The sequence below is a fragment of the Ciona robusta genome, chromosome 1, assembly GCF_009617815.1.
Source record: "Ciona robusta chromosome 1, ASM961781v2".
Lineage (NCBI taxonomy): Eukaryota > Metazoa > Chordata > Ascidiacea > Phlebobranchia > Cionidae > Ciona > Ciona robusta.
In genome coordinates, this window is record NC_143235.1 from 15,589,875 (window position 1) to 15,610,117 (window position 20,243).

Consider the following 20,243-nt stretch of genomic DNA (forward strand, 5'->3'; position numbering starts at 1 on the left):
GATGACGTAACAATAATCGCATTCTAGTATATTTAACGACAATTCCAATTATTCAACGTCACGTGGGGTTTTATTTTCCGTGAAAAGTTTTTCGAAATATTTGTTTTAACTTAAAGTCGATACCGGGCGAACCACTCCCGGCTAAAGTGGCGAAAAAAACATTTTTGCCGCTGATTTTTGTAATGAAGATTTATATGCAGTCCATCAATTGGAAGCAAAATACAAAGTGCGGGGATTTCTAATTCGTTTTGTTTGACTTTTAACCAGTGATGACCAAATCATTTTCTTTAATTTTCAAATAACTTTTTTACATCGTATATTACATTAAATAACTTTTCACCCGGCAGCACTGGCCAACTTTTTACCCGGCAACACTGTAAGATTAAGAGTGTCGAGAAGCATTTTAGTTTCTAATTGCTCCAGCGACGCGACCCCGCTATATTTCCCTCCCAACCTGTCTACGATTTGATTTGTCAAATTTATTTTCCACTTAATTTAATTTTCGTCGCTCACTTATTTATCCGACCCCCCGCTTGGCGCAAAAGTAGCGAAATTACGTCACTCGCCTTCTAACAAATTAAATTTTAAACTTGTTCAGGTTGTTACTTAGGGTTTGTGACGTCATAACAGGATACCATGGGTCGTTCACCTGACGTCACAACAAGGTAGGACTTCGCGACAAAAATCTTGATTTTTTTTTAAATAATTTTTTTCGCAGTCGATCCAAGAAACAAAAGAAGAAAACCCACGATGACGTCACAAGGAACAAATATTCCAGGTTTGATGGTTAAGTGTTACGTCATTTATTATGATTATACTTATGTTCGGTTTGGCAAACACGCTTTTATTTGCCAACTTTCCCCAAGTAGTTTTTACCAAAGTTAGGTTTGTTACCAGTAGCGTATTTTAACGATTATCGTTTTTCTTCTCCTTGTTGTAAAAATTAATTTGATCTTCGTTATTGTTTGTGCAAAGCTAAGTAATATTTATTGTCTTTCCATTAACGTGTATATGACGTCATAATGCATTATAGAAGGTCGCGATCGAGAAGCGTCGATTCTGACGTCACAGAGAGTCGTTCAAGGTCACGTGATAGTCGTCACGGTTCAATGAAGTCGTCGCGTCGGTCACGAAGCAGGTGGTTATGACGTCACTATCAGGTGACGTAAGTATGACGTCATATTAACCATTATTAACAGATCGCCGAGACGACGACGATCGCGAAGTCAGGAGAGAACGAAAGAAAAAAGGTATGACGTCATATAACAATGACGTGTGTGACGTACGTCGGCGTCGGTGTCGCGGAAATCTGGTTCCCAAGAAATCTGGTTCCCATAGGCCAGAAAATTCTGTTTAATGAGGAATTCAAAACTATGCTGGTTGCGAATAAAAATACCAGTTGTTAGATGCAAAGTATTTTATACTCTAATTCTTTTTAAAGATTTATCTTCTTAACAAAAATGTATGCTGTATTTTAACATAAATTATACATAATGCCGTATGACCAATGACTACTGCCCGTATCACGTCATCGACAACAAATAAGGGCGACAAACCTTCATTTTTACATTAAATAGAATAAACTATCTAAAAACATGTCTACATGTATTCAAGTTAACTTCTGGGAACCAGATTTTTAGATTTCTGATCAAAATACATTGTGTCTGCGCATGCGCAGTAGCCGATGGGAACCAGATTTCTTGGGAACCAGATTTCCGCGACATCGGTACTAGTGCTTCCAGATCGGAGGGTTTTGGGTTTAAGGCTCTATGCTGCTACCCAGTGGTCACTATTGTTACATAAACCTTAGTTACATAAACCTTATGTTTATACGTGGTAACTTATACGTTACGTTTATACGTGGTAACTTATACATTACGTTTATACGTGGTAACTTATATATTACGTTTATACGTGGTAACTTATACGTTACGTTTATACGTGGTAACTTATACGTTACGTTTATACGTGGTAACTTATACGTTACGTTTATACGTGGTAACTTATACGTTACGTTTATACGTGGTAACTTATACGTTACGTTTATACGTGGTAACTTATACGTTACGTTTATACGTGGTAACTTATACGTTACGTTTATACGTGGTAACTTATACATTATGTTTATACGTGGTAACTTATACGTTACGTTTATACGTGGTAACTTATACGTTACGTTTATACGTGGTAACTTATACGTTACGTTTATACGTGGTAACTTATACGTTACGTTTATACGTGGTAACTTATACGTTACGTTTATACGTGGTAACTTATACGTTACGTTTATACGTGGTAACTTATACGTTACGTTTATACGTGGTAACTTATACGTTACGTTTATACGTGGTAACTTATACATTACGTTTATACGTGGTAACTTATACGTTACGTTTATACGTGGTAACTTATACGTTACGTTTATACGTGGTAACTTATACGTTACGTTTATACGTGGTAACTTATACATTACGTTTATACGTGGTAACTTATACATTACGTTTATACGTGGTAACTTATACGTTACGTTTATACGTGGTAACTTATACGTTACGTTTATACGTGGTAACTTATACATTACGTTTATACGTGGTAACTTATATATTACGTTTATACGTGGTAACTTATACATTACGTTTATACGTGGTAACTTATACGTTACGTTTATACGTGGTAACTTATACGTTACGTTTATACGTGGTAACTTATATATTACGTTTATACGTGGTAACTTATACATTACGTTTATACGTGGTAACTTATACATTATGTTTATACGTGGTAACTTATACATTACGTTTATACGTGGTAACTTATACATTACGTTTATACGTGGTAACTTATACATTATGTTTATACGTGGTAACTTATACGTTACGTTTATACGTGGTAACTTATACGTTACGTTTATACGTGGTAACTTATACGTTACGTTTATACGTGGTAACTTATACATTACGTTTATACGTGGTAACTTATACATTACGTTTATACGTGGTAACTTATACATTACGTTTATACGTGGTAACTTATACATTATGTTTATACGTGGTAACTTATATATTACGTTTATACGTGGTAACTTATATATTACGTTTATACGTGGTAACTTATATATTACGTTTATACGTGGTATACATTTACCCCAGGAAGAAACCTCGTAAACACGTCAACGCAGTAATGGGGTTGGCCACCGGCACAATGAAGGATGTTCTGGATATCGTGCCCGGATTCTCGCAAATGGTGATTAAACAATTAATCATTGAATTTAAACAATGTTCACATCTAAATGAAATATCATTATTTAGTTAAAACGCTTCTGGCTGTAAATTGAGATTCAATTACGATTTTCAGTTTCTTTCGTTGTATTATTAAAACTATGATGTCATAATGTACCTTATGACGTATAGAATCCAGCGGAACGAAGCAAGATTCGTGTAAAGCGAGCGTTGGATGCAGCAGGTGACATAGATATCATATAAAAACAGATATTACATTTGACACTTTTCTTAGTAGCTTTTACCCATAGCATGTTTTAAAAACTATCGTTTTGCTGCTAATTCCCTTCTTTTCGATGTTTTAATTGATTTGATCTTCCCAACATTTTCACGTTATGTTAATATATTTTTACTTTAACATAGAAATCTTATTTTTAGTTGAATCGTCGAACATGGAAGTAGAAGAAAGTAAGTATATTATTTCTATGTTCAACCTATATTATTTCTATGTTCAACATTTATTGTTTCTATATACAGCTGATGACATCATCGATGACATCATCAACACACATGAACAAGTCAAACGAGCCAAAACCATCGAAGCGATCGATGACACGGAGGAATTTATGCCGACTCATTTCAAATCTTCCAAATCAAAGAAATCGAACAACGTATGTGATTTCTATGTTAATGATATAAATAGTACCACTTGGTGAGTTGGGTGGTGCGTCCTCCTGCATGGCACTGGAACCTTTTTGTGGAGCGTATGTGTCCTTGACAATAACCGCTTCAACTTTTATTGCAGACGTTCACCGAGCGTGAAAGCAACCATGAGTCAGCGATATTTGGTCATATGACGATGCTCACGTTCGATCAAGCGTTAAAAGTGAAAAAGGAAAATGATGACGCGGCAATATTTAAAGCCAAACAAAAAGTTAATTTTTACGAAAGAGACCCCAAAACTTTGATGGGACCCAAGGTATTTCTTTGTACGTCTGTTTTAACAATGTTATTCCAACCTTCACTACTAAAGGGACAATATAAAAGCAAACAGTTTGAAATTTGATTCCATTATTTTATGAGATTTTTATTTATTTTATATTATTTCTATTCATTTTATAACATTCCATTTGTTTTATATTATTTCTATTCTCTCATAATATTTCTGTTCCAGTTAATGTTGAGCACCGAAGAAGCGAACACACGATGGCGTCAAAAACTTTCGACAATTCGCGAAAATCTTTTGAAACAACGACACGAGTTGCCATGACTACAATTGTTTATGACATCATAGCCATTGTTTATTATTTTTATACTGTAGGCGTAATGTTAGGGGTGGTTGGGTGACATGCCACCCCAATTTTTAAAACAAGGGTGACATCTTATGTTTTAGCGCCCCGAATGTTATTCCTGTGAATACAAGAAAAGTGAAGCATAACTCATTATTTATTATGACATCACAGTTTAAACAACAAAGCAGACGCAGTAGTATTTGTGACATCATCACCACATAACAATCGAACAACTTCGAGTGCGAACTTCATCGCGGTACCCGGCCCCCTGCTAGTAACAACATGGCCATCTACGACCACATCATCGTCGTTATACACAAACATGTCGCTCAGTTCATCTTTGAATGCAGGGTAAGATGTGACGTTCCTCCCAGCACCGATGTCATGGGATTTAAGGACCATGGGTGCCGCACATATTGCTCCGATTAAACGACACGATTTATCTTGGTCTGTTAATAAATCTTTAACCGATGTTGCCTGGATGTGAATAAGTTATAAGTATGTTTTGTGTGGCGGGTTAACGACAGTCGTTATAACACGCTAAGGATAAAATAAATGAAAAAGCATTTGGTTAAAAACGTGGCTGTTAAACCTTATAAGAAGCAACTTACAGTGGGTTGCAAATATTTCAATAAAATCAAACCAAGAAGTGACTGAAAGAAAGTTTTTTGTAAAGACACGATGGAGGTCGGTTTTAAAATTTGAGCGAAAATATTACAAACATATTTGTTGACATCACAATGGTAGTAACCTTTGACATTGCATTGGCTCCTTTCAAACCACCGGGTAGTATTATGACGTCATAAGGAACGTTCTTCGCTGCCGTGGCGATGTTTACGTCAGGTTGTATCTTGACGTTCCTGCTACACGTCACCGTGACGTCATCGGTTAAACCAGCGACGGTGACGTCAACCTGTGAATGAATAAGCGACCAAGTGCATACGGGTTGTATTGAATGAAACTTGAGTTACCACGTATGTAACTTTGTAAGTGATAATTTAAACAACCCATAAGTGACCATTGGGTTGGAGAAATTATGGTAGCAGCGATGAGCTTTGAACACGTAACCCGGGCAATACAACACTTACCCCAGCTCTCCTCAAAACGTCGATCACGACAACCGCCTCGATTTCTTCCGAGCCATCAGCGATTATAACGAGCGCTGTTGAAGACATACTGGAATATTAACAATGCTGCTTCCTGTTTTAATCAACATACACTTGAGTCACTTGAGTGTTGATGTCAGAATCGTTAAAGTTCCAAAATATAAATCACGCGATTTTTTTATTTTTCATTATTAAAAATATGTGTTTTAATGATTTATTTTTTGCGGTGTATAATAAATTGCATTAAGTGGTGTTTGACTTAAAACGTAAAATCGATTTTGATTTAAATTCGTCGGCAACACTAAAGCATTTAATTTGTCAGAATGACGGCTTTTGTGGATCATATTTTTAACGCGAGACAGATTTGTAGTTTTTGGATTATTTGTTTATTTTGTTGTTTTATTATAATTGACTATTATTTAGAAGGCTGTAAATTAAAATTTATTACCGAATTTGGTTTTGGTAAATAATTCTACACTTCGTAGTATAAAGATACACGTTGTTGGTGTTGAGAGTGTTGTTCCCTGTTATATTATAAAGATCATTTTGTTGCCCGGGTGGTGTCATGGCTGGTAGGAATTTGCTGAAATAAAATTACCTAGTTTTACCAGAGAAGCTATTTTATATTTTACAAATTTGAAGTTAAATGTTGTTGTAGACTTGTAGATTGTTTACATTAATCTTAAATATGCCGAAATATTTCTGTGATTATTGCGACACTTACCTTACCCATGATTCCCCTTCTGTGAGGAAAACGCATTGTTCGGGAAGGAAACATAAAGATAACGTGAAGATGTATTACCAAACGTGGATGGAGGAACAAGCGCAAGAACTTATTGATAAAACGACCCAAGCGTTCCAGAAGGGGAAGATGGGTAACTTTGGTGGGTTACCCCCTAATGGTATGATGATGGGGCCCCGGGGTCCGATGCCGATGATGCCAATGATGCCCGTGCGACCCATGGGTATGGGGGGTATGTTACCCATGCGACCCGTACCCCCGGCCATGATGGGTGGTGGACAAGTCATGATGATGGGGCCAAGACCTGGGATGTAATAGTGGGACCAGATATCAACTTTGGGATCATATATGGATGAAGATTGGGATCAGATATGGACTTTGGGACCAGATATGGCTTTTTATAAACATTGCAACAGATTTGTGTTTTGCTTAAATTACATACACATTTTACAATTAAATTGAATTATTATAAAAATAATTGTAACATTTTTTGTTGTCTCTTTTTAATTTGTGTCAAATATAAACGACATTATTTCCACTATTAAAGTTAAAAGTCGACTACTTGCTGCTTATTCCTTATTTCAATCACCCAACGATATTATTTCCGTTGTTTGTTTTTAGATTATAGTGGACAGGTATGGAAGGGTTGGTTCAGTATCAGGGAAAACTGAGCAAATATACGAACGTGGTGAAGGGGTGGCAGACTAGGTGGGTGGTCTATTGTGGTTATTGTAGATGGGGTGATAAAACATTTAAAAGTATTGATAATAGATGTAATTTATATATACAACATAATTTCTATTTATTTCAATAATTATGTTAGTGACTATTGTTAAAACATGTTTATATTAAAATAAAGTTGTTTAATTTTATATGAGTCGTGCGAAATGTTATGTTTTGCTGCTATCTCCTCACTTTGTTGTTTTAGTCTTCGCTCTCGTATTTGATGAGATAAAATAACATATTTACATTGTGTCCCAAATAATGTGTAATAAACCAGTATGTATAAGATCTTTATTGGAAACTAACAAACATGCCATCCAGGTATTTCATCCTAAACCCACAGAACGGGTTCCTCGATTACCACGTGAGCGAGTCCGAGGCTTTCGGGTCAAATTATCGGCCGCGTGGTTCGTTACCACTGGATGGAGCAGTGATAGCACCAAGCAGCGAGGATTCGTTAGCTTTCTCCGTGAATTCATCAAGTGGTGAAGTTTATAAATTGAAAGGTGGGTGGGTTGTGTATAGTATATGTTGTATCACACTTGATCTTGAGTTTGTGGGGAGTTGTGGTTTGAATTCAGGTGAGTAAAAACCTAGGGTGGTATTTTTTAAACATAGAAAACCTCATTGATTAATGTGACAAATACAAGCCTAAAACTCATAATGTGACCTTCGTTTCAAATATTGGAGTTACATGTCACCCAGGCACCCCTGATATTACGCCTAACACATTGAATAGAAGCACCCAGCCCCCTCAGTGTTAAGCATATGACTTGTTGCTACATGATGCATTGATTTAATATCCTTTCCCATCTACACAGCCGCTGATGTGAAGGGTCGACAGGAATGGATTACTCGGTTACGCGCCGTGTCCGAACATTACACGTCGCAGATTGCTCAAGAGCACCCTCCGCTGGCCACTAAGCCTCGAACTCGCTCGGTCGTTTCAAACATAAGTAACAACATCAATAAAATTAAAGGTTATTTAATCAATTGCAATTATTTTGTTTGTTAATTTTTGATGATTATTCAGCACATTGGTTGTTGACGGAACATTATATCAAAGGTATTATTGTTGGATGTTGTTGTTAATGTTAATTATGGTTAATTTGTTATTAATGACATTCTTGATAACAGTGTTGTTCTTGTTGTTGGTGTAATTGTTCTTGTTGTTATTTTTCTGTATGGCTGACAACCCATTAGTGACCAGTGAGTTGGAGCAATTGCCGTTAAATGTCTTGCCCAAGGACACGTATGCCCACAATGGTAGCAGTGACGAGCCTTGAACCCAAAACCTGATGCAAGCATGCTAAAAACGTCCAAGTGTAGCCGTACCCACAAACAATGGCGTTGTCTCAAACTTATTTTTATCATCCCCACAGACCACGTGCAACAATTATCCTCAAACCAACCACCCGCGACCACCCCACGACCCCACCCTGAACCTGGGGATTCCCCCCCAAGTAGGGGTCGTGCGTTGAGTCGGGGGTCGCTCACCCGTAATGTGGGTGAGGTCCCCACGGCAACAAAACGATATTTCAATTCATCGGATTTGAAACAATTGCAAGACGCTCGTGAGGTATGTGTGATGTCATAATATGTGATGTCATCACTGATAAACAACGACGATAACCCCTTTTTGTACGAATATAAACCAGACGAGCCATCAGCTTCGTCTTTTACCTAATATCAGATTTACAAATTTAAGTGCCGAACTAAAATCTGAAGTTTATTTTATGTCAACATCGTCAACAAATATGTTGCCGCACCTTTGAATGAAACTTATTTACCCCATTCCTTCACACATTGTATTACATGTGGTATTCAACAATATATATTCCATTCTTTGCAGTCAATCATCAGTGTTGACAACTACCATGCTGGGTTGGTGAATACGCCGGCCATGTTTGATCTCAATGGTCCCATGTCACTCGATCGGGATGTACTTCTCCTTAAAGCTACTTCGAACGCAACGATACAAGCGTTAACGACGTGTCATCATATCCTACATAAATATCATCAATATTTAATATCAGCTTTACCTCATGGTAAGTGTTATGATGTCATACATGGTTATTATGACATCATACATTGTTATTATGACATCACACTTGTTATTATGACATCATAGATGCTGAAATATCATGGGTTAATCCGAAGACAGATGCAATCCAACCGAGTGACGATAAAGATTATGACATCACAATGCAGCAGACGAAGAACGCACACGAGGTATTAAACCCAGCCCCTTAAACCTGCAAAAATCTTTTTACACACACCCCTGATTATATAACATAATATTACCCCCTCAGCAACCCCCCCTAGCGGATCCCGCCCTCGAGGTTGAAGATGTCTATGTCGAACCCGACGAGGGGTTAGGAGCTGTGGACGAACATAGAAATGTTATAATGCACCTTTTGTCACAACTTAAACTTGGGATGGACCTTACTAAGGTGGGTGTTGAATATATGAACGAATATGTGTGTTGTATGTGGCTACGTGGGTGATTGTTTTATGTGGCTTTGAACCCGTATCTTCTAACCATCGTGACCACTTGGTTTCCACCCCAGGTTACTCTCCCCACTTTTATATTGGAGAAACGTAGTTTGTTGGAAATGTATTCGGACTTTGGGGCTTGCACCCATATGTTGCTTGATATATGTGATGGGGATTCCCCTGTGGAGAGAATGCATCGTGTGTTGAAATTTTATCTCACATCGTTTCAATCGGGGAGGAGAGGTGAGTGGGGGGTTTCAACTGTAATGATGAGTAACTACAACATTTGTTTTCTAACAAATTCAATATTGTTTTTTTTCACTCATAGTTGTAAAATATAAAACTTTATGCTAAAATCTACAATGCTAAAAATTTTATGTAAACCATGTTTCAAAAGTAGGGGTAACATGCCAACTCAACCACCCCCTAATTACGCCTACACTTAATATTCCAGGTCAAACAGCCAAGAAACCGTACAACCCAATCCTGGGTGAAACATTCCAATGTAGTTATCATCCCATAGTCGACGGGGAAGAGCATAGGGTGCAGTTTGTGGCCGAACAGGTTGGTTGTTGGTGTACGGTGTATTCTGTATATTGAAGTTAATGTAATTACTTTTATTAAGTTTTATTTATCTCTTCGATAACGTTATAACACAGTTACTCCTAAAATAAAAACAGCATATTTTATATTTTACCAACAACGGTTACATGTTGGTACTCGCTGTTACGAAACATCTGTAGCAGAATATCTCCTCAAACATTTCAAACTCCACCAAAAAAGTTTCTGATCTTACTGAAGAAACATATTAGTTTATATTTTATGACTTAAAATTGAATACAAGTAAAAACACCTTAACCCCCACCCCAGGTTTCCCACCACCCCCCTATTTCCGCCTTCTTCATGAGCTGCCCCGATAAAGGAATTAAATTGGAGTCGAGTATTTGGACGAGATCGAAGTTCATGAATATGTCGGTTGGCGTGATGAACGTGGGGGAAGGTGGGTGATCAGGTTTTTGTAACTTATACTTGTGTGTGAGGAACTTTATGAGTTATAAATAATCACCTTTAAATGTGAAAGACAAGCCCACAATAGTAGCAATGACGAGCCTTGAACACGTACACCCAGATCTACCACTGTGCCAGCTTTATATTACAACCCCCTACACCCAGGTAATCTGACCCTCACCCCCCACAACGAGGTGTACACGATGACGTACCCATCTGCATTCGCACGATCCATACTCACAGTACCGTGGTCAGAGTTGGGGGGAAGATGCACCATCGTATGCGAAGGAACGGGAATGGTCGCAAATATTACGTTTCATACCAAGCCTGCTTATGGGGGGCAACCACACAGGTGCGGATGTAGCTGTTGTTGATACCAGGAATGGTGTAATAATAGATACATCATCTTGTTTAGTATTTTCTACTTCTAGCCGGTGTGTTGCATGGCACACAAACATTTTGATTACAGTACAACAAAATCCCATCTTTATATTCACCTTACCGACCAACCATATATTACAGAGTGACAGCGGAAGTGAAAGATGGCACGGGTGTGGTTACGTGTCGCGTGCAAGGGAAATGGAACGGAGAGCTTAGTTTCAAATATACGATGGTGGGTTGATGGGAACGATTTTTCTGCTATTTTCCTTTTCTCTATCGTTTTAAATAATTTGATCTTCGCTATCGTACTCCCCATAATCCAATAATAAATAAATATTGTTTAAGTTTCCTGATAAACATGTTTATATTAAATGTTGTTTGTATGTAGAACCCCGACGCAGGTGAAGAGGGTGTTGAAGTGATTGAGGCGACAACGTTGGTTGCCACAACTAAACGGGTACAACCCCTTGACGTTCAATTCCCAACCGAATCAAGGTGATTCCCCTTTGTTGATATTGTGTTTAAACTTATTTATCCTCGTGTGGCGGGGAAACAACAGTCGTTTACTTTTAAGCGACCGCATCCACAATGGTAGCAACATCGAGCCTTGAACCCCATATCCTCTGTTCCATAAACCACCATTGATATTGTATTGACAGGCGTTTGTGGAGAAACGTAACGGAAGCTTTGCGTAAACACGACGTAACAACGGCCACCAAGTACAAAGAAGGATTGGAAGAGGAACAACGCAAGTTGGAATCTTGGAGGGGCGTGTCGGGGGCGTCGCACCAACCAACATTCTTTACTAAGCACAAGGGGAAGGAGGTGGATTGTTACAAGTTTAAATATATGTCATAATGACCCATGATGATGTCACAATGACCCATGATGCAACAATCACACCATAATAACCCATGATGAAGTCATAATGACCCATGATGATGTCACAATGACCCATGATGATGTCACAATGACCCATGATGATGTCACAATGCCCTATGATGATGTCACAATGACCCATGATGATGTCACAATGCCCTATGATGATGTCACAAATCACAATGATGGTGTCACAAGTGACAATGCTCTAACAATACCATGTTATGTGCGGCATAATACTAACATTGCTTTTTATATTTTATTGATGTTTGAAATATATTTGTGCGTTTATAATGTTTATTATTGAATCATTTGCAACAATTGACTGCATAAATTAGATTGCACAAATAATTATAGAAATCAAGCCTTTATTAGGAGGGTGGCGACACTGGTGTACAATTAACTGAAGCGGCTTGGGGGTGCTTGCCCACCCCGACCCCCCCATGTTTGTTGCCACCACATATTTATGACTTCAGTTCATCGCGTACTTTCTGTGGCACGAGGTTGATGATAGTTTGATGGTCACGATAAGTAGCGATGACGCCACCGGTGTTCGGGAACTTAATGTCTTTGTCATATCGTATCTTTGAACCTGCGGAAGCATAATTGTAAAAATTCGTAATATTAGGGCTGGGTGGATTAGCAACAATGGTCGTTAAAACACGATGTGGGTAAAATTATTGAAAAATTCAGTTAAAAGTGTGGCTGTTGCACAAAACCCTAAACTCGCGATGAGTTAATTTGTTATTAAGATATAATTTGAAGACGAACAAACCCACATACCGTGCACATCAGTTAGTTGGCCACCGACGGCTCGTAGGATTGCTTCTGGTGCGCACGTGTCCCACTTCTTACACCCCGGTGACGCAAACACGTAAGCGTCGGCCTCCCCTTCAATTACTCGCAATGCCTAAAAGGAAGGGGGAGTAACATCAACTGTTTGTAAGTTGTTTATCCTAAACACCAGTCATTATAATACAGGTGTTATGTTTCATACACCATTAGTGACCACTGGGTTGGAGCAATTGCCATAAAGTGTTTTGCCCAAGGACACAAGCGCCCACAATGGTATCAGCGTCGAGCCTTGAACCCATTACCTATTGGTCCAACCCACCTTATTCCCAGCCCCTCCTTGCCTCTCTACAGCAGTGGGCGACATACTTGATAAACATAAGTTGACAAGTTCGTTGGAGTGTGACCTCGTGGTGATAAGAATCCTTCGTCCCGTTGGGGGCTCGCTACGGTTCCACCCGAACGCACCTAACCCCACCAACCCCCAGATCGTACGACCTAGTTTCGCCTGTGACATCATAAACATAATTATAATCAACAATAGATTAGGAAACTATATAAGATTGTGAATGAATGTAATTTATTTATCCTCGCGTGGCATTGACAGTTGTAACAACATGGGTGTTTTTATTTTCAATGTCTTGCCCAATGACACATACACCCACAATGGTAGCAGCGTTAAGCCTCGAACCCATGCCCTCTAAGATAGAGACGACCTCTGAGCCATTGTACATACTATGACATCACAACCCCAATTAATTATCAACAAAGTTAATATTAAACCTAAATAATAATTAACCTGTGATCCAGCTTGGTAGTTATAGAAAGGTTGGTTGATTACGCCGCCTATCGCTTCACCATTCACGGCAAACCCGATTAATATGGTCACATGATCCAACAAACCTGGATGTTGGAAACGTTTATATTGTAAGAGCATACATAAACATATATTTGCAGAAGTATTTTACAATGGAAACTGCAAACATGATGATATAGTTGTGGAAATCATTTAAAATTTCAAACTTTTAATAATTTTTACCTTCAGTGAACTCAGCAGTGCCATCTAGTGGATCCACCCAAACAACTATCTGCGGAATAATTTAACATAAAGATCATGTAAAGTATTAGATGTTCTTCGAATACGATAGCGAAGATCAAATTAATTAAAACAACAAAGAGAAGACAATTTCGTTAAAACACGTTAAAGGTAAAAATACTTGAGTGTCAAATAAAAGTGTGGTTGCTAAACCGAACATAAGATAAACTCAGTGAGTTGTAGTTGAAACTAATTAAAATGTAATTGAAAGAAATTGTGCATGAAAACATGTTGCTTAGTATGTTTAAGTATTTATGTATATGACGTCACACCTGGTCTTCTGTGAGTTTGGAATACTCAGGCGGTGACGATTTATTTAATACGTCATCATCAAAACCAGCTTTTGCGTCAGCAGTCGCGTCCAACGCTTCGTCTTCCTCCCCGATGACGTTGAGTTTGGGAAACAACGAGAGTAGGGACGCTCGGATGAGTTTCTCAACAGACGTGTCCGCTTTCGTTTGGAGGTTTTTCTGTCCGCCCTGTTATAAACGACGATATTGTGACGGAATTATCAACAGAATAATAAATTACCTTGTCCACGATCCCAAGTTCGCCCGACGACATAATCTCACGGACGAGGGACGCAGATTTGTCGGCGATTCGGACCGAGGCCGCTAAAACTCGTAAAATAACCGAGGAACTCATATTTATATTTCCAAAACTTACAAATTCTAACTAAACCCAACTAAGCTGCAAGGCCGAAACAACCTGGTAGGAACGTGTTCAAATATTGGTCAAGAACCTTCAGCAAACATTAGTCTGCGATAAAATGTGAAATCATGCAGGGATTGCAAAAAATATAAAAATTGTGACATTCCGGTGTAAAAGTAATATAAGAATCACAAATGAATTTTAAAAATAAGTTGATTTCGAAACAGTTTTTAAATGAAAGTTCAATTGGTTCAATCAGGGTGATTAACCCATCTCTTTGGTTCAATGCTATTTTCGTGAACACTGTCGGGAACATGTTCTTTAAAATGGCGGCAGGCGTCGCAACTGTGTATGAAACGTTTGTTATGCTTTATGACGTAAAAAATGTCGCGATTAGTGACGTCACTATTTAGAAAAGGTCTTCATAAACAAACGGGAAATCGCGTTCGTCGCGTTTGCGTGTATAAATACAAACCAGTAACCCCGGGTGTAAGATTATGGGTAAGGACCTTCTCGGGTCTCCCTGACGTAGATTATACGCCTGCATACGTCATCAGTGATGACGATTTCGTCGCCGCACTCAAGAAAGATGATTACGTCATCATTGACGTAAGAACCCCTAAGGAAATCGAAGAAGGGAAAATATCTTCGAAAGTTTGGCTGAATATTCCGTACGATGAAGTAGTTGGTGCTTTAAATCTGCCAGATGACAAGTTTAAGTTGAAATTCGGGATAAATAAGCCGGGGAAAAATGACAAGATGGCTTTCTATTGTTTGGGGGGGATGAGGAGCACAGCTGCGTTGTATTCCGCACAAGAACTTGGGTTTAAACGATGTAAACATTTTCCTGGGGGTTGGGAGCAATGGCTGGAGTGGGGGAAAGTTTAATGTCATAATGTTTGGTATGATGTCATAATAATCATAGTGGTTCTTTTATAAAACTACAATTGCAAGTACATTGGGAACATTTACCAAAAACGCTCACAAACTGTGTATTAATAATTGTTTGAGCAGAGAACTAAAGTTGGTTGTATTTCTAATGATCCTGGTCACTCTTCTGGTTAAAATGCCCAAGCTATCATTGTTTATTTAGGATCATCATCATATTAGTGCTTCACTTGTTGGTTGCAGTTTCATAATTCATTTAATTATATTTTCTTCAAATTTATATTTTATGCAATCCATCGTAACATTGTGATATTCCCGTCCAAGTTATTCCCTCAATCGTAATATGTGAAATTAATTTTCCTCAATGTTTCGTAACATTGTGATTTATAATTAATTCCCAGCTTAGTAGAAACATGTCGGCGTTAAAACAAATTAGAAATTCACAAAATGTTCAATTTATTTTCTCGTTTTGTGTCGGTTGGTTTGTGCTCGGCCACTTTTGGACCGAAGAAATGGACAAAGCATTCAAACGAGGAGGTTCGTTGTTGAATATTATATAAAAGTATTGAAACCCAATGTATAATCAGAACAAGTGATTTAACTAAATGATGAAATGTATAATAGTTGGAAACATTGTTCAAATTCTGACAATCAACTTTAATCATTTTTCATTTTAAAATTTTACTAAATTGTAATTCTGATATTGAGTGTCTTGTCAATCACAGGCGCCAAACCTGGGGTGGCAGGGTGGGCAAAACAACCCTCGAATATCTTACACTGCATTAATCAGTAAACATTGCAACCAATAAGTTAGATTTGTTTAACAGGATTGTGTGTCTAACTATCCCTGCCACCCTGTGTTTATAAAGTTGCCACTTATGCTTAAGTTAAACAAACAAACAAATCTCACAGAACTGAACGTCCAATTATACGAGGAGCATTGCTCATGTGACCACTTGGCCCCCGTGTGTCCACCGTGCAACGGCGTCGTTGACGTGCAATCCCAACAGCAACAAAATATTAAAATATCGGAGAGTTATTACAGGTGGGTGGTGGTGTTTAGATGAAGTGATTGCTGGAACTGGAGGTTAGGAGTTCAAGGCCTGGTGCTGCTACCACTGTGGGCATCCGTGGGCAAAAAGTTATCAGACATACATAAAAACAATTACCCACAAAGTTACTTACATCATTTACATAACTGTTCAGCTGGCACGAGGTGTATGAAACATCCGTTGCATCGTAAATATCGTTTCCACATAAACAACTCACACAGATATTGTTTACAGAACGTACAAATACAAGCCACTCGCCCACAGCGAGGATTTAACGAACCGTTGGCGAATGTTGACCCATAAACACCAGTATGAGATGATTAACCAGGAACCCCGGGTGGGGCTGAATGGGATGTGGAGGGTGGAAGTTAATCAAGCGGAACAACAAGCTAAACATATCGCTATTAAGAATGGTGGGGTGTGATGTCATAATGGTATATTGTTATTGTGATGTCATAATGGTGTATTGTCTGAGTATGATGCAAAGGTACAATTTTAATGCCAGAGCAACCATCAGTTTTACAAGCATGTAGCTCGTTGTCACTTAATCAATCGTATAAATAGGCCAATCATTGCATTGCTTTAACCCATGTTGTTGTTTATCCTCAAGTTACTTCACCTGCGTTGTTTGTGGGTACAGATGGGTACCTTGACTTTTTCACCCATGCTGATTAAATGCTCATGTTATGATGTCATAATGATGTATTGTTGTTTATTATGACATCATCAGGTGCTGAGTCATCGATTCAAATGAAGGAAATATTTCAACGAGTCGACGCTTTTCACGGAACGACGTATATTGTTAATTATGAGGTAATAATATCAATGTAATTATAAGGTTTGTATACAGGAAGGAGGGAACTATATGTTAAAACTTTACTTTAGCGACACACAAAGCAGATGTACAGACATTGAAACATGTTCTTAACCCATCCCCCTTTAATGTCTGTACATAAAATCTCTTTCATAATATTAGCCATCACACAAGTTCCATGTTCCTCCTCATTACATAACCCCCCTACCCCCCATTTCATGCGCCCGATACACCGTTATAACCCCCTACTCCCATTACAGGCCCCCACACCACGTTATAACCCCCCTACCCCCCATTTCATGCGCCCGATACACCGTTATAACCCCCCTGCCCCCATACCCCTTTATAACTCCCCTACTCCCATTACAGGCCCCCACACCACGTTATAACCCCCCTACCCCCACACCCCGTTATAACCCCCCTACCCTCATACAGGCCCCCGACGCGGCCCGCACAGTGGTTGAGATGAACCGACCGTACATTGCCGGGAAACCTAAGTTGGTATCGGTTGATCATGTGACCAACAGGGAGATCATAAATATTATTTCACCAATTTCAAAGGTAACGAGCTTAAAACTGAGGTATTGGTTGTAATGTTAACTGATTAATACAGTGTAAAAATCGGCCTGTCCACCCCAGGTTTGTTTGTCCTGTTTGATGTTTGTATTGAAACCACAATCACAATGTTGTGGAGTCAACGCACACACATACGTATGGTCACCTTATTTCAACAACCATGTTACTCCAGGTGAGCGAGAGGTTCAACAACTTTTTATCGCGATACGAGGGCAGCGTGTTAAGTTCACCGTCGTCGGGGCCTGTGAGGATTATCTTCGTTATTTTCCAACCCGACGATGAGCATGAGGTCAAATACGAGGATTCTGTATCGCATATCACGGATGTCTTGGACAAGTAAGTGAATGGGTGAGGCATGGAGGGGCCCCGGGGCGGGGAGGGGGGGGGTTGCCAGTAAGGTAGCTTATCACGATGTCTTGAATAATAAGTTATATGTATATGATGTTTATCACAAAATCACAGCAACAAGTTATTTATATGTTGTTGCCAGGCTTATTGTAAATCTGAAACTCTAAAATCTAATAATCTCTGCCGATCTGGTGGCAAAGTTGATCCCTGTGGGGTGGATACCGATAGCTTGGGGGGTGCTGAGTTCAAGGCTTGATGCTGCTACCAATATGTTCCCACTTAACCTCCTTATTCAAACGTTCTTGGCAGTTTCTTTTATATTTATTTAGTTTAAACAACTTTTACACCGCAGGTTCCGTGCTCGAAACAAGAGAGCAATGATTGAATATATTTTCACAAAGGGTGAATTCAACCGAGCTGTTGGGTTGCATGCGGGGGTGATGCAGGTCTTATGCTAATATATAATATATCTATATATCGTGTTATTTTGTATAAAATATATTTGTTCTTATCAGTCAGTCCGGGAGAAATAATCAGATCCAATGAAACTAAAATGTTTTACTACAAGCTCTAATATACATGTGGTAGCAACAACAGCATAACAACCCCCCCCACACACAGTGCAACGACGATGAAATAGTTTTGTTTCTCGACGTCGATCTGAAGATTGGAGGAGATTTCTTGGGTCGGGTTCGTAGGAATGTGGTACAACATGAGAGGGCCATCTTTCCCATCATGTTTTCGCAGGTGGGTGCGGGTGCAATGTATATGATGCTTTTGTTTGTTGGGGTTGTAACATGGCGTATGGCTATATGAGATACTGAAACCTGGATGCAGACCATACACTCATGTTGTTACTATCTATTGGTCATCACCAAATAACTTGTAACTTTGTGAACTTGGATTATTCACAAACGGTATTATAATTGTTTCCGGTATATATACTTGTATGTCAAGTGTCTGTGGCTTCGGAACAATGGTTGACGCGCCTGCCTCTAACCCAGGGGGTGATGGGTTCAAAGCTCGATGCTGCCACCATTGTGGGCGTTCTTGGCCAAGACACTTAATAATTGCTCGAACCCATCAGCTGGTTTGGAACAAACATTAAACACGTTATACCCATCAACCCCTAGTACGACAGCGACGTGATGAAACACGCATCAACGGTGGACATGGAGTTGGTACAAGATGTTGAAGACCCCATGCAAATCAATAAACAAACTGGATTCTGGATTTATTATGCATTTGGTGTGGCTGCCATGTATAAAAGTGATTATCTTAAAGTTGGAGGTTTCAGGTGATTTGTTATTACATCACAATTCGTTTTAACCATTAGAGTGTTAATTTATTCATATAAGTTTAGAAAAAATAAAGTTTGTAGTTTTATTCCATTCTCTTGGTTGTTTCAATTAATTTGATCTTTGCTAATTGAAGATATAAATATGTTGACACGTAATTGACGAATTGCAACCCATGGTTATAGGAAGTGAAAGAAATCCACCATCCATGAACGCCTGGGACATCTTGTTATAATTTATGTAACTGTTGGTATAATCCTGTAATCGAAGGAAACATTTATGTTAAGTTTATGTTATCGTAGCTTAGTTTATAATAATCTTCACCCCAGGTTGGATATCAAGGGTTGGGGGGGAGAGGACGTCGATTTATTCAAGAAGATGATCAGCGACCCCCACATAAATGTGATGTCTATTGTTGATGCCGACCTTATGCATATATATCATAAACGTGGTTGTGATGTCACACTAGCACCCGACCAATACGCCATGTGTGTTGGTGCGTGGGCGGAAACATTGGGCTCGCAACGACAAGTTGGAACGTTGTATTTGAACAAACATTATGAATTGTAATATTATTTTCGCATTTTATAATCACCCAGTATTGTGTTATATAATAATAAATATAAACTTACATTATTTTGTTGTTCCAACCAAGTGGTAATAGGTTGTTCAAATTGTCAACTAAACATAAAAACAAGAGAGCGTTGCTCTAATGAAAGGCCACGTGTGTTACGACTAAAAAGGAACAATCAAACAAAAGTATGGATTACGACATACCTTGTCAGCTGCACTGCCAAAAATAAACTGCCCATGACCACTATTAACAATGAAAGGCTAAACGCCAAATTTAAATATTGTTAAAATTCGGGCGTTTTTTCCAAAC

The 20,243-nt window shown here is 38.7% G+C and overlaps 7 protein-coding genes across 11 annotated transcripts; 5 read left to right on the top strand and 2 right to left on the bottom strand.

Annotated features, from left to right (window-relative positions):
• Nucleotides 1–14: 14 nt before the first annotated feature.
• LOC149743734 (uncharacterized) lies at nucleotides 15–4,656 on the top strand. Its single transcript, XM_089881755.1, has 10 exons — nucleotides 15–665; nucleotides 719–778; nucleotides 1,034–1,138; nucleotides 1,200–1,250; nucleotides 3,150–3,243; nucleotides 3,411–3,462; nucleotides 3,657–3,686; nucleotides 3,756–3,889; nucleotides 4,024–4,197; nucleotides 4,393–4,656. Exons 1-10 carry the CDS (start codon nucleotides 637–639, stop codon nucleotides 4,486–4,488), a joined length of 825 nt encoding a protein of 274 aa, XP_089737881.1. The 5' UTR covers nucleotides 15–636; the 3' UTR covers nucleotides 4,489–4,656.
• LOC149743735 (protein dj-1beta-like) lies at nucleotides 4,647–5,754 on the bottom strand. Its single transcript, XM_089881792.1, has 3 exons — nucleotides 5,599–5,754; nucleotides 5,262–5,423; nucleotides 4,647–4,987 (listed from the first exon to the last, which is right to left on the bottom strand). Exons 1-3 carry the CDS (start codon nucleotides 5,683–5,685, stop codon nucleotides 4,676–4,678), a joined length of 561 nt encoding a protein of 186 aa, XP_089737918.1. The 5' UTR covers nucleotides 5,686–5,754; the 3' UTR covers nucleotides 4,647–4,675.
• Nucleotides 5,755–6,214: 460 nt separating this feature from the next.
• On the top strand, nucleotides 6,215–6,980 carry LOC149743736 (U1 small nuclear ribonucleoprotein C). Its single transcript, XM_089881817.1, has one exon. The coding sequence runs from the start codon at nucleotides 6,305–6,307 to the stop codon at nucleotides 6,671–6,673; it is 369 nt and encodes a 122-aa protein (XP_089737943.1). The 5' UTR covers nucleotides 6,215–6,304; the 3' UTR covers nucleotides 6,674–6,980.
• Nucleotides 6,850–12,143, top strand: LOC149743737 (oxysterol-binding protein-related protein 11-like). Of its 4 annotated transcripts, none has more exons than XM_089881486.1 (15): nucleotides 6,850–7,066; nucleotides 7,403–7,587; nucleotides 7,903–8,061; nucleotides 8,115–8,147; nucleotides 8,464–8,660; nucleotides 8,934–9,129; nucleotides 9,213–9,313; nucleotides 9,394–9,534; nucleotides 9,652–9,820; nucleotides 10,032–10,141; nucleotides 10,448–10,577; nucleotides 10,751–10,937; nucleotides 11,108–11,198; nucleotides 11,355–11,461; nucleotides 11,626–12,143. In XM_089881486.1, exons 1-15 carry the CDS (start codon nucleotides 6,996–6,998, stop codon nucleotides 11,822–11,824), a joined length of 2,076 nt encoding a protein of 691 aa, XP_089737612.1. In that variant the 5' UTR covers nucleotides 6,850–6,995; the 3' UTR covers nucleotides 11,825–12,143. The 4 variants fall into 4 exon arrangements, with proteins under 4 accessions (XP_089737612.1, XP_089737618.1, XP_089737626.1 ...); XM_089881492.1 differs by having other exon boundaries at nucleotides 7,903–8,037; XM_089881500.1 differs by lacking the exon at nucleotides 8,115–8,147.
• Nucleotides 12,125–14,506, bottom strand: LOC149743738 (3'(2'),5'-bisphosphate nucleotidase 1-like). Its single transcript, XM_089881730.1, has 7 exons — nucleotides 14,265–14,506; nucleotides 14,006–14,212; nucleotides 13,677–13,725; nucleotides 13,437–13,540; nucleotides 12,960–13,145; nucleotides 12,629–12,755; nucleotides 12,125–12,437 (listed from the first exon to the last, which is right to left on the bottom strand). The coding sequence occupies exons 1-7, from the start codon at nucleotides 14,376–14,378 to the stop codon at nucleotides 12,310–12,312; spliced, it is 915 nt and encodes a 304-aa protein (XP_089737856.1). The 5' UTR covers nucleotides 14,379–14,506; the 3' UTR covers nucleotides 12,125–12,309.
• A 112-nt stretch (nucleotides 14,507–14,618) lies between these two features.
• Nucleotides 14,619–15,673, top strand: LOC149743739 (thiosulfate sulfurtransferase/rhodanese-like domain-containing protein 3). Its single transcript, XM_089881804.1, has one exon. The coding sequence runs from the start codon at nucleotides 14,769–14,771 to the stop codon at nucleotides 15,270–15,272; it is 504 nt and encodes a 167-aa protein (XP_089737930.1). The 5' UTR covers nucleotides 14,619–14,768; the 3' UTR covers nucleotides 15,273–15,673.
• On the top strand, nucleotides 15,673–19,996 carry LOC149743740 (chondroitin sulfate synthase 3-like). Of its 2 annotated transcripts, none has more exons than XM_089881580.1 (10): nucleotides 15,673–15,809; nucleotides 16,185–16,317; nucleotides 16,559–16,737; nucleotides 17,055–17,137; nucleotides 17,574–17,699; nucleotides 17,887–18,050; nucleotides 18,415–18,508; nucleotides 18,684–18,809; nucleotides 19,196–19,359; nucleotides 19,690–19,996. In XM_089881580.1, exons 1-10 carry the CDS (start codon nucleotides 15,686–15,688, stop codon nucleotides 19,928–19,930), a joined length of 1,434 nt encoding a protein of 477 aa, XP_089737706.1. In that variant the 5' UTR covers nucleotides 15,673–15,685; the 3' UTR covers nucleotides 19,931–19,996. The 2 variants fall into 2 exon arrangements, with proteins under 2 accessions (XP_089737706.1, XP_089737715.1); XM_089881589.1 differs by lacking the exon at nucleotides 19,690–19,996 and adding an exon at nucleotides 19,546–19,657.
• Nucleotides 19,997–20,243: the final 247 nt, after the last annotated feature.

Coding starts and splice junctions, on each gene's coding strand:
- LOC149743738 (XM_089881730.1), bottom strand. CDS start 14,378: ATGAGTTCCTCGGTTATTTTACGAGTTTTAGCGGCCTCGGTCCGAATC. Junction 13,146..13,436: donor ACTACCAAGCTGGATCACAG/GTTAATTATTAT, acceptor ATGATGTCACAG/GCGAAACTAGGTCGTACGAT. Junction 12,438..12,628: donor CCAACTAACTGATGTGCACG/GTATGTGGGTTT, acceptor ATGCTTCCGCAG/GTTCAAAGATACGATATGAC.
- LOC149743740 (XM_089881580.1), top strand. CDS start 15,686: ATGTCGGCGTTAAAACAAATTAGAAATTCACAAAATGTTCAATTTATT. Junction 17,138..17,573: donor CGTATATTGTTAATTATGAG/GTAATAATATCA, acceptor ACCCTCATACAG/GCCCCCGACGCGGCCCGCAC. Junction 17,700..17,886: donor TTATTTCACCAATTTCAAAG/GTAACGAGCTTA, acceptor ATGTTACTCCAG/GTGAGCGAGAGGTTCAACAA.
- LOC149743739 (XM_089881804.1), top strand. CDS start 14,769: ATGTCGCGATTAGTGACGTCACTATTTAGAAAAGGTCTTCATAAACAA.
- LOC149743735 (XM_089881792.1), bottom strand. CDS start 5,685: ATGTCTTCAACAGCGCTCGTTATAATCGCTGATGGCTCGGAAGAAATC. Junction 5,424..5,598: donor ACGTTTTGAGGAGAGCTGGG/GTAAGTGTTGTA, acceptor ATTCATTCACAG/GTTGACGTCACCGTCGCTGG. Junction 4,988..5,261: donor GAGCCAATGCAATGTCAAAG/GTTACTACCATT, acceptor ATTCACATCCAG/GCAACATCGGTTAAAGATTT.
- LOC149743734 (XM_089881755.1), top strand. CDS start 637: ATGGGTCGTTCACCTGACGTCACAACAAG. Junction 1,139..1,199: donor TCGCGTCGGTCACGAAGCAG/GTGGTTATGACG, acceptor CATTATTAACAG/ATCGCCGAGACGACGACGAT. Junction 1,251..3,149: donor GAGAGAACGAAAGAAAAAAG/GTATGACGTCAT, acceptor CATTTACCCCAG/GAAGAAACCTCGTAAACACG.
- LOC149743737 (XM_089881486.1), top strand. CDS start 6,996: ATGGAAGGGTTGGTTCAGTATCAGGGAAAACTGAGCAAATATACGAAC. Junction 8,062..8,114: donor CAACATCAATAAAATTAAAG/GTTATTTAATCA, acceptor ATGATTATTCAG/CACATTGGTTGTTGACGGAA. Junction 9,535..9,651: donor TTGGGATGGACCTTACTAAG/GTGGGTGTTGAA, acceptor TTTCCACCCCAG/GTTACTCTCCCCACTTTTAT.
- LOC149743736 (XM_089881817.1), top strand. CDS start 6,305: ATGCCGAAATATTTCTGTGATTATTGCGACACTTACCTTACCCATGAT.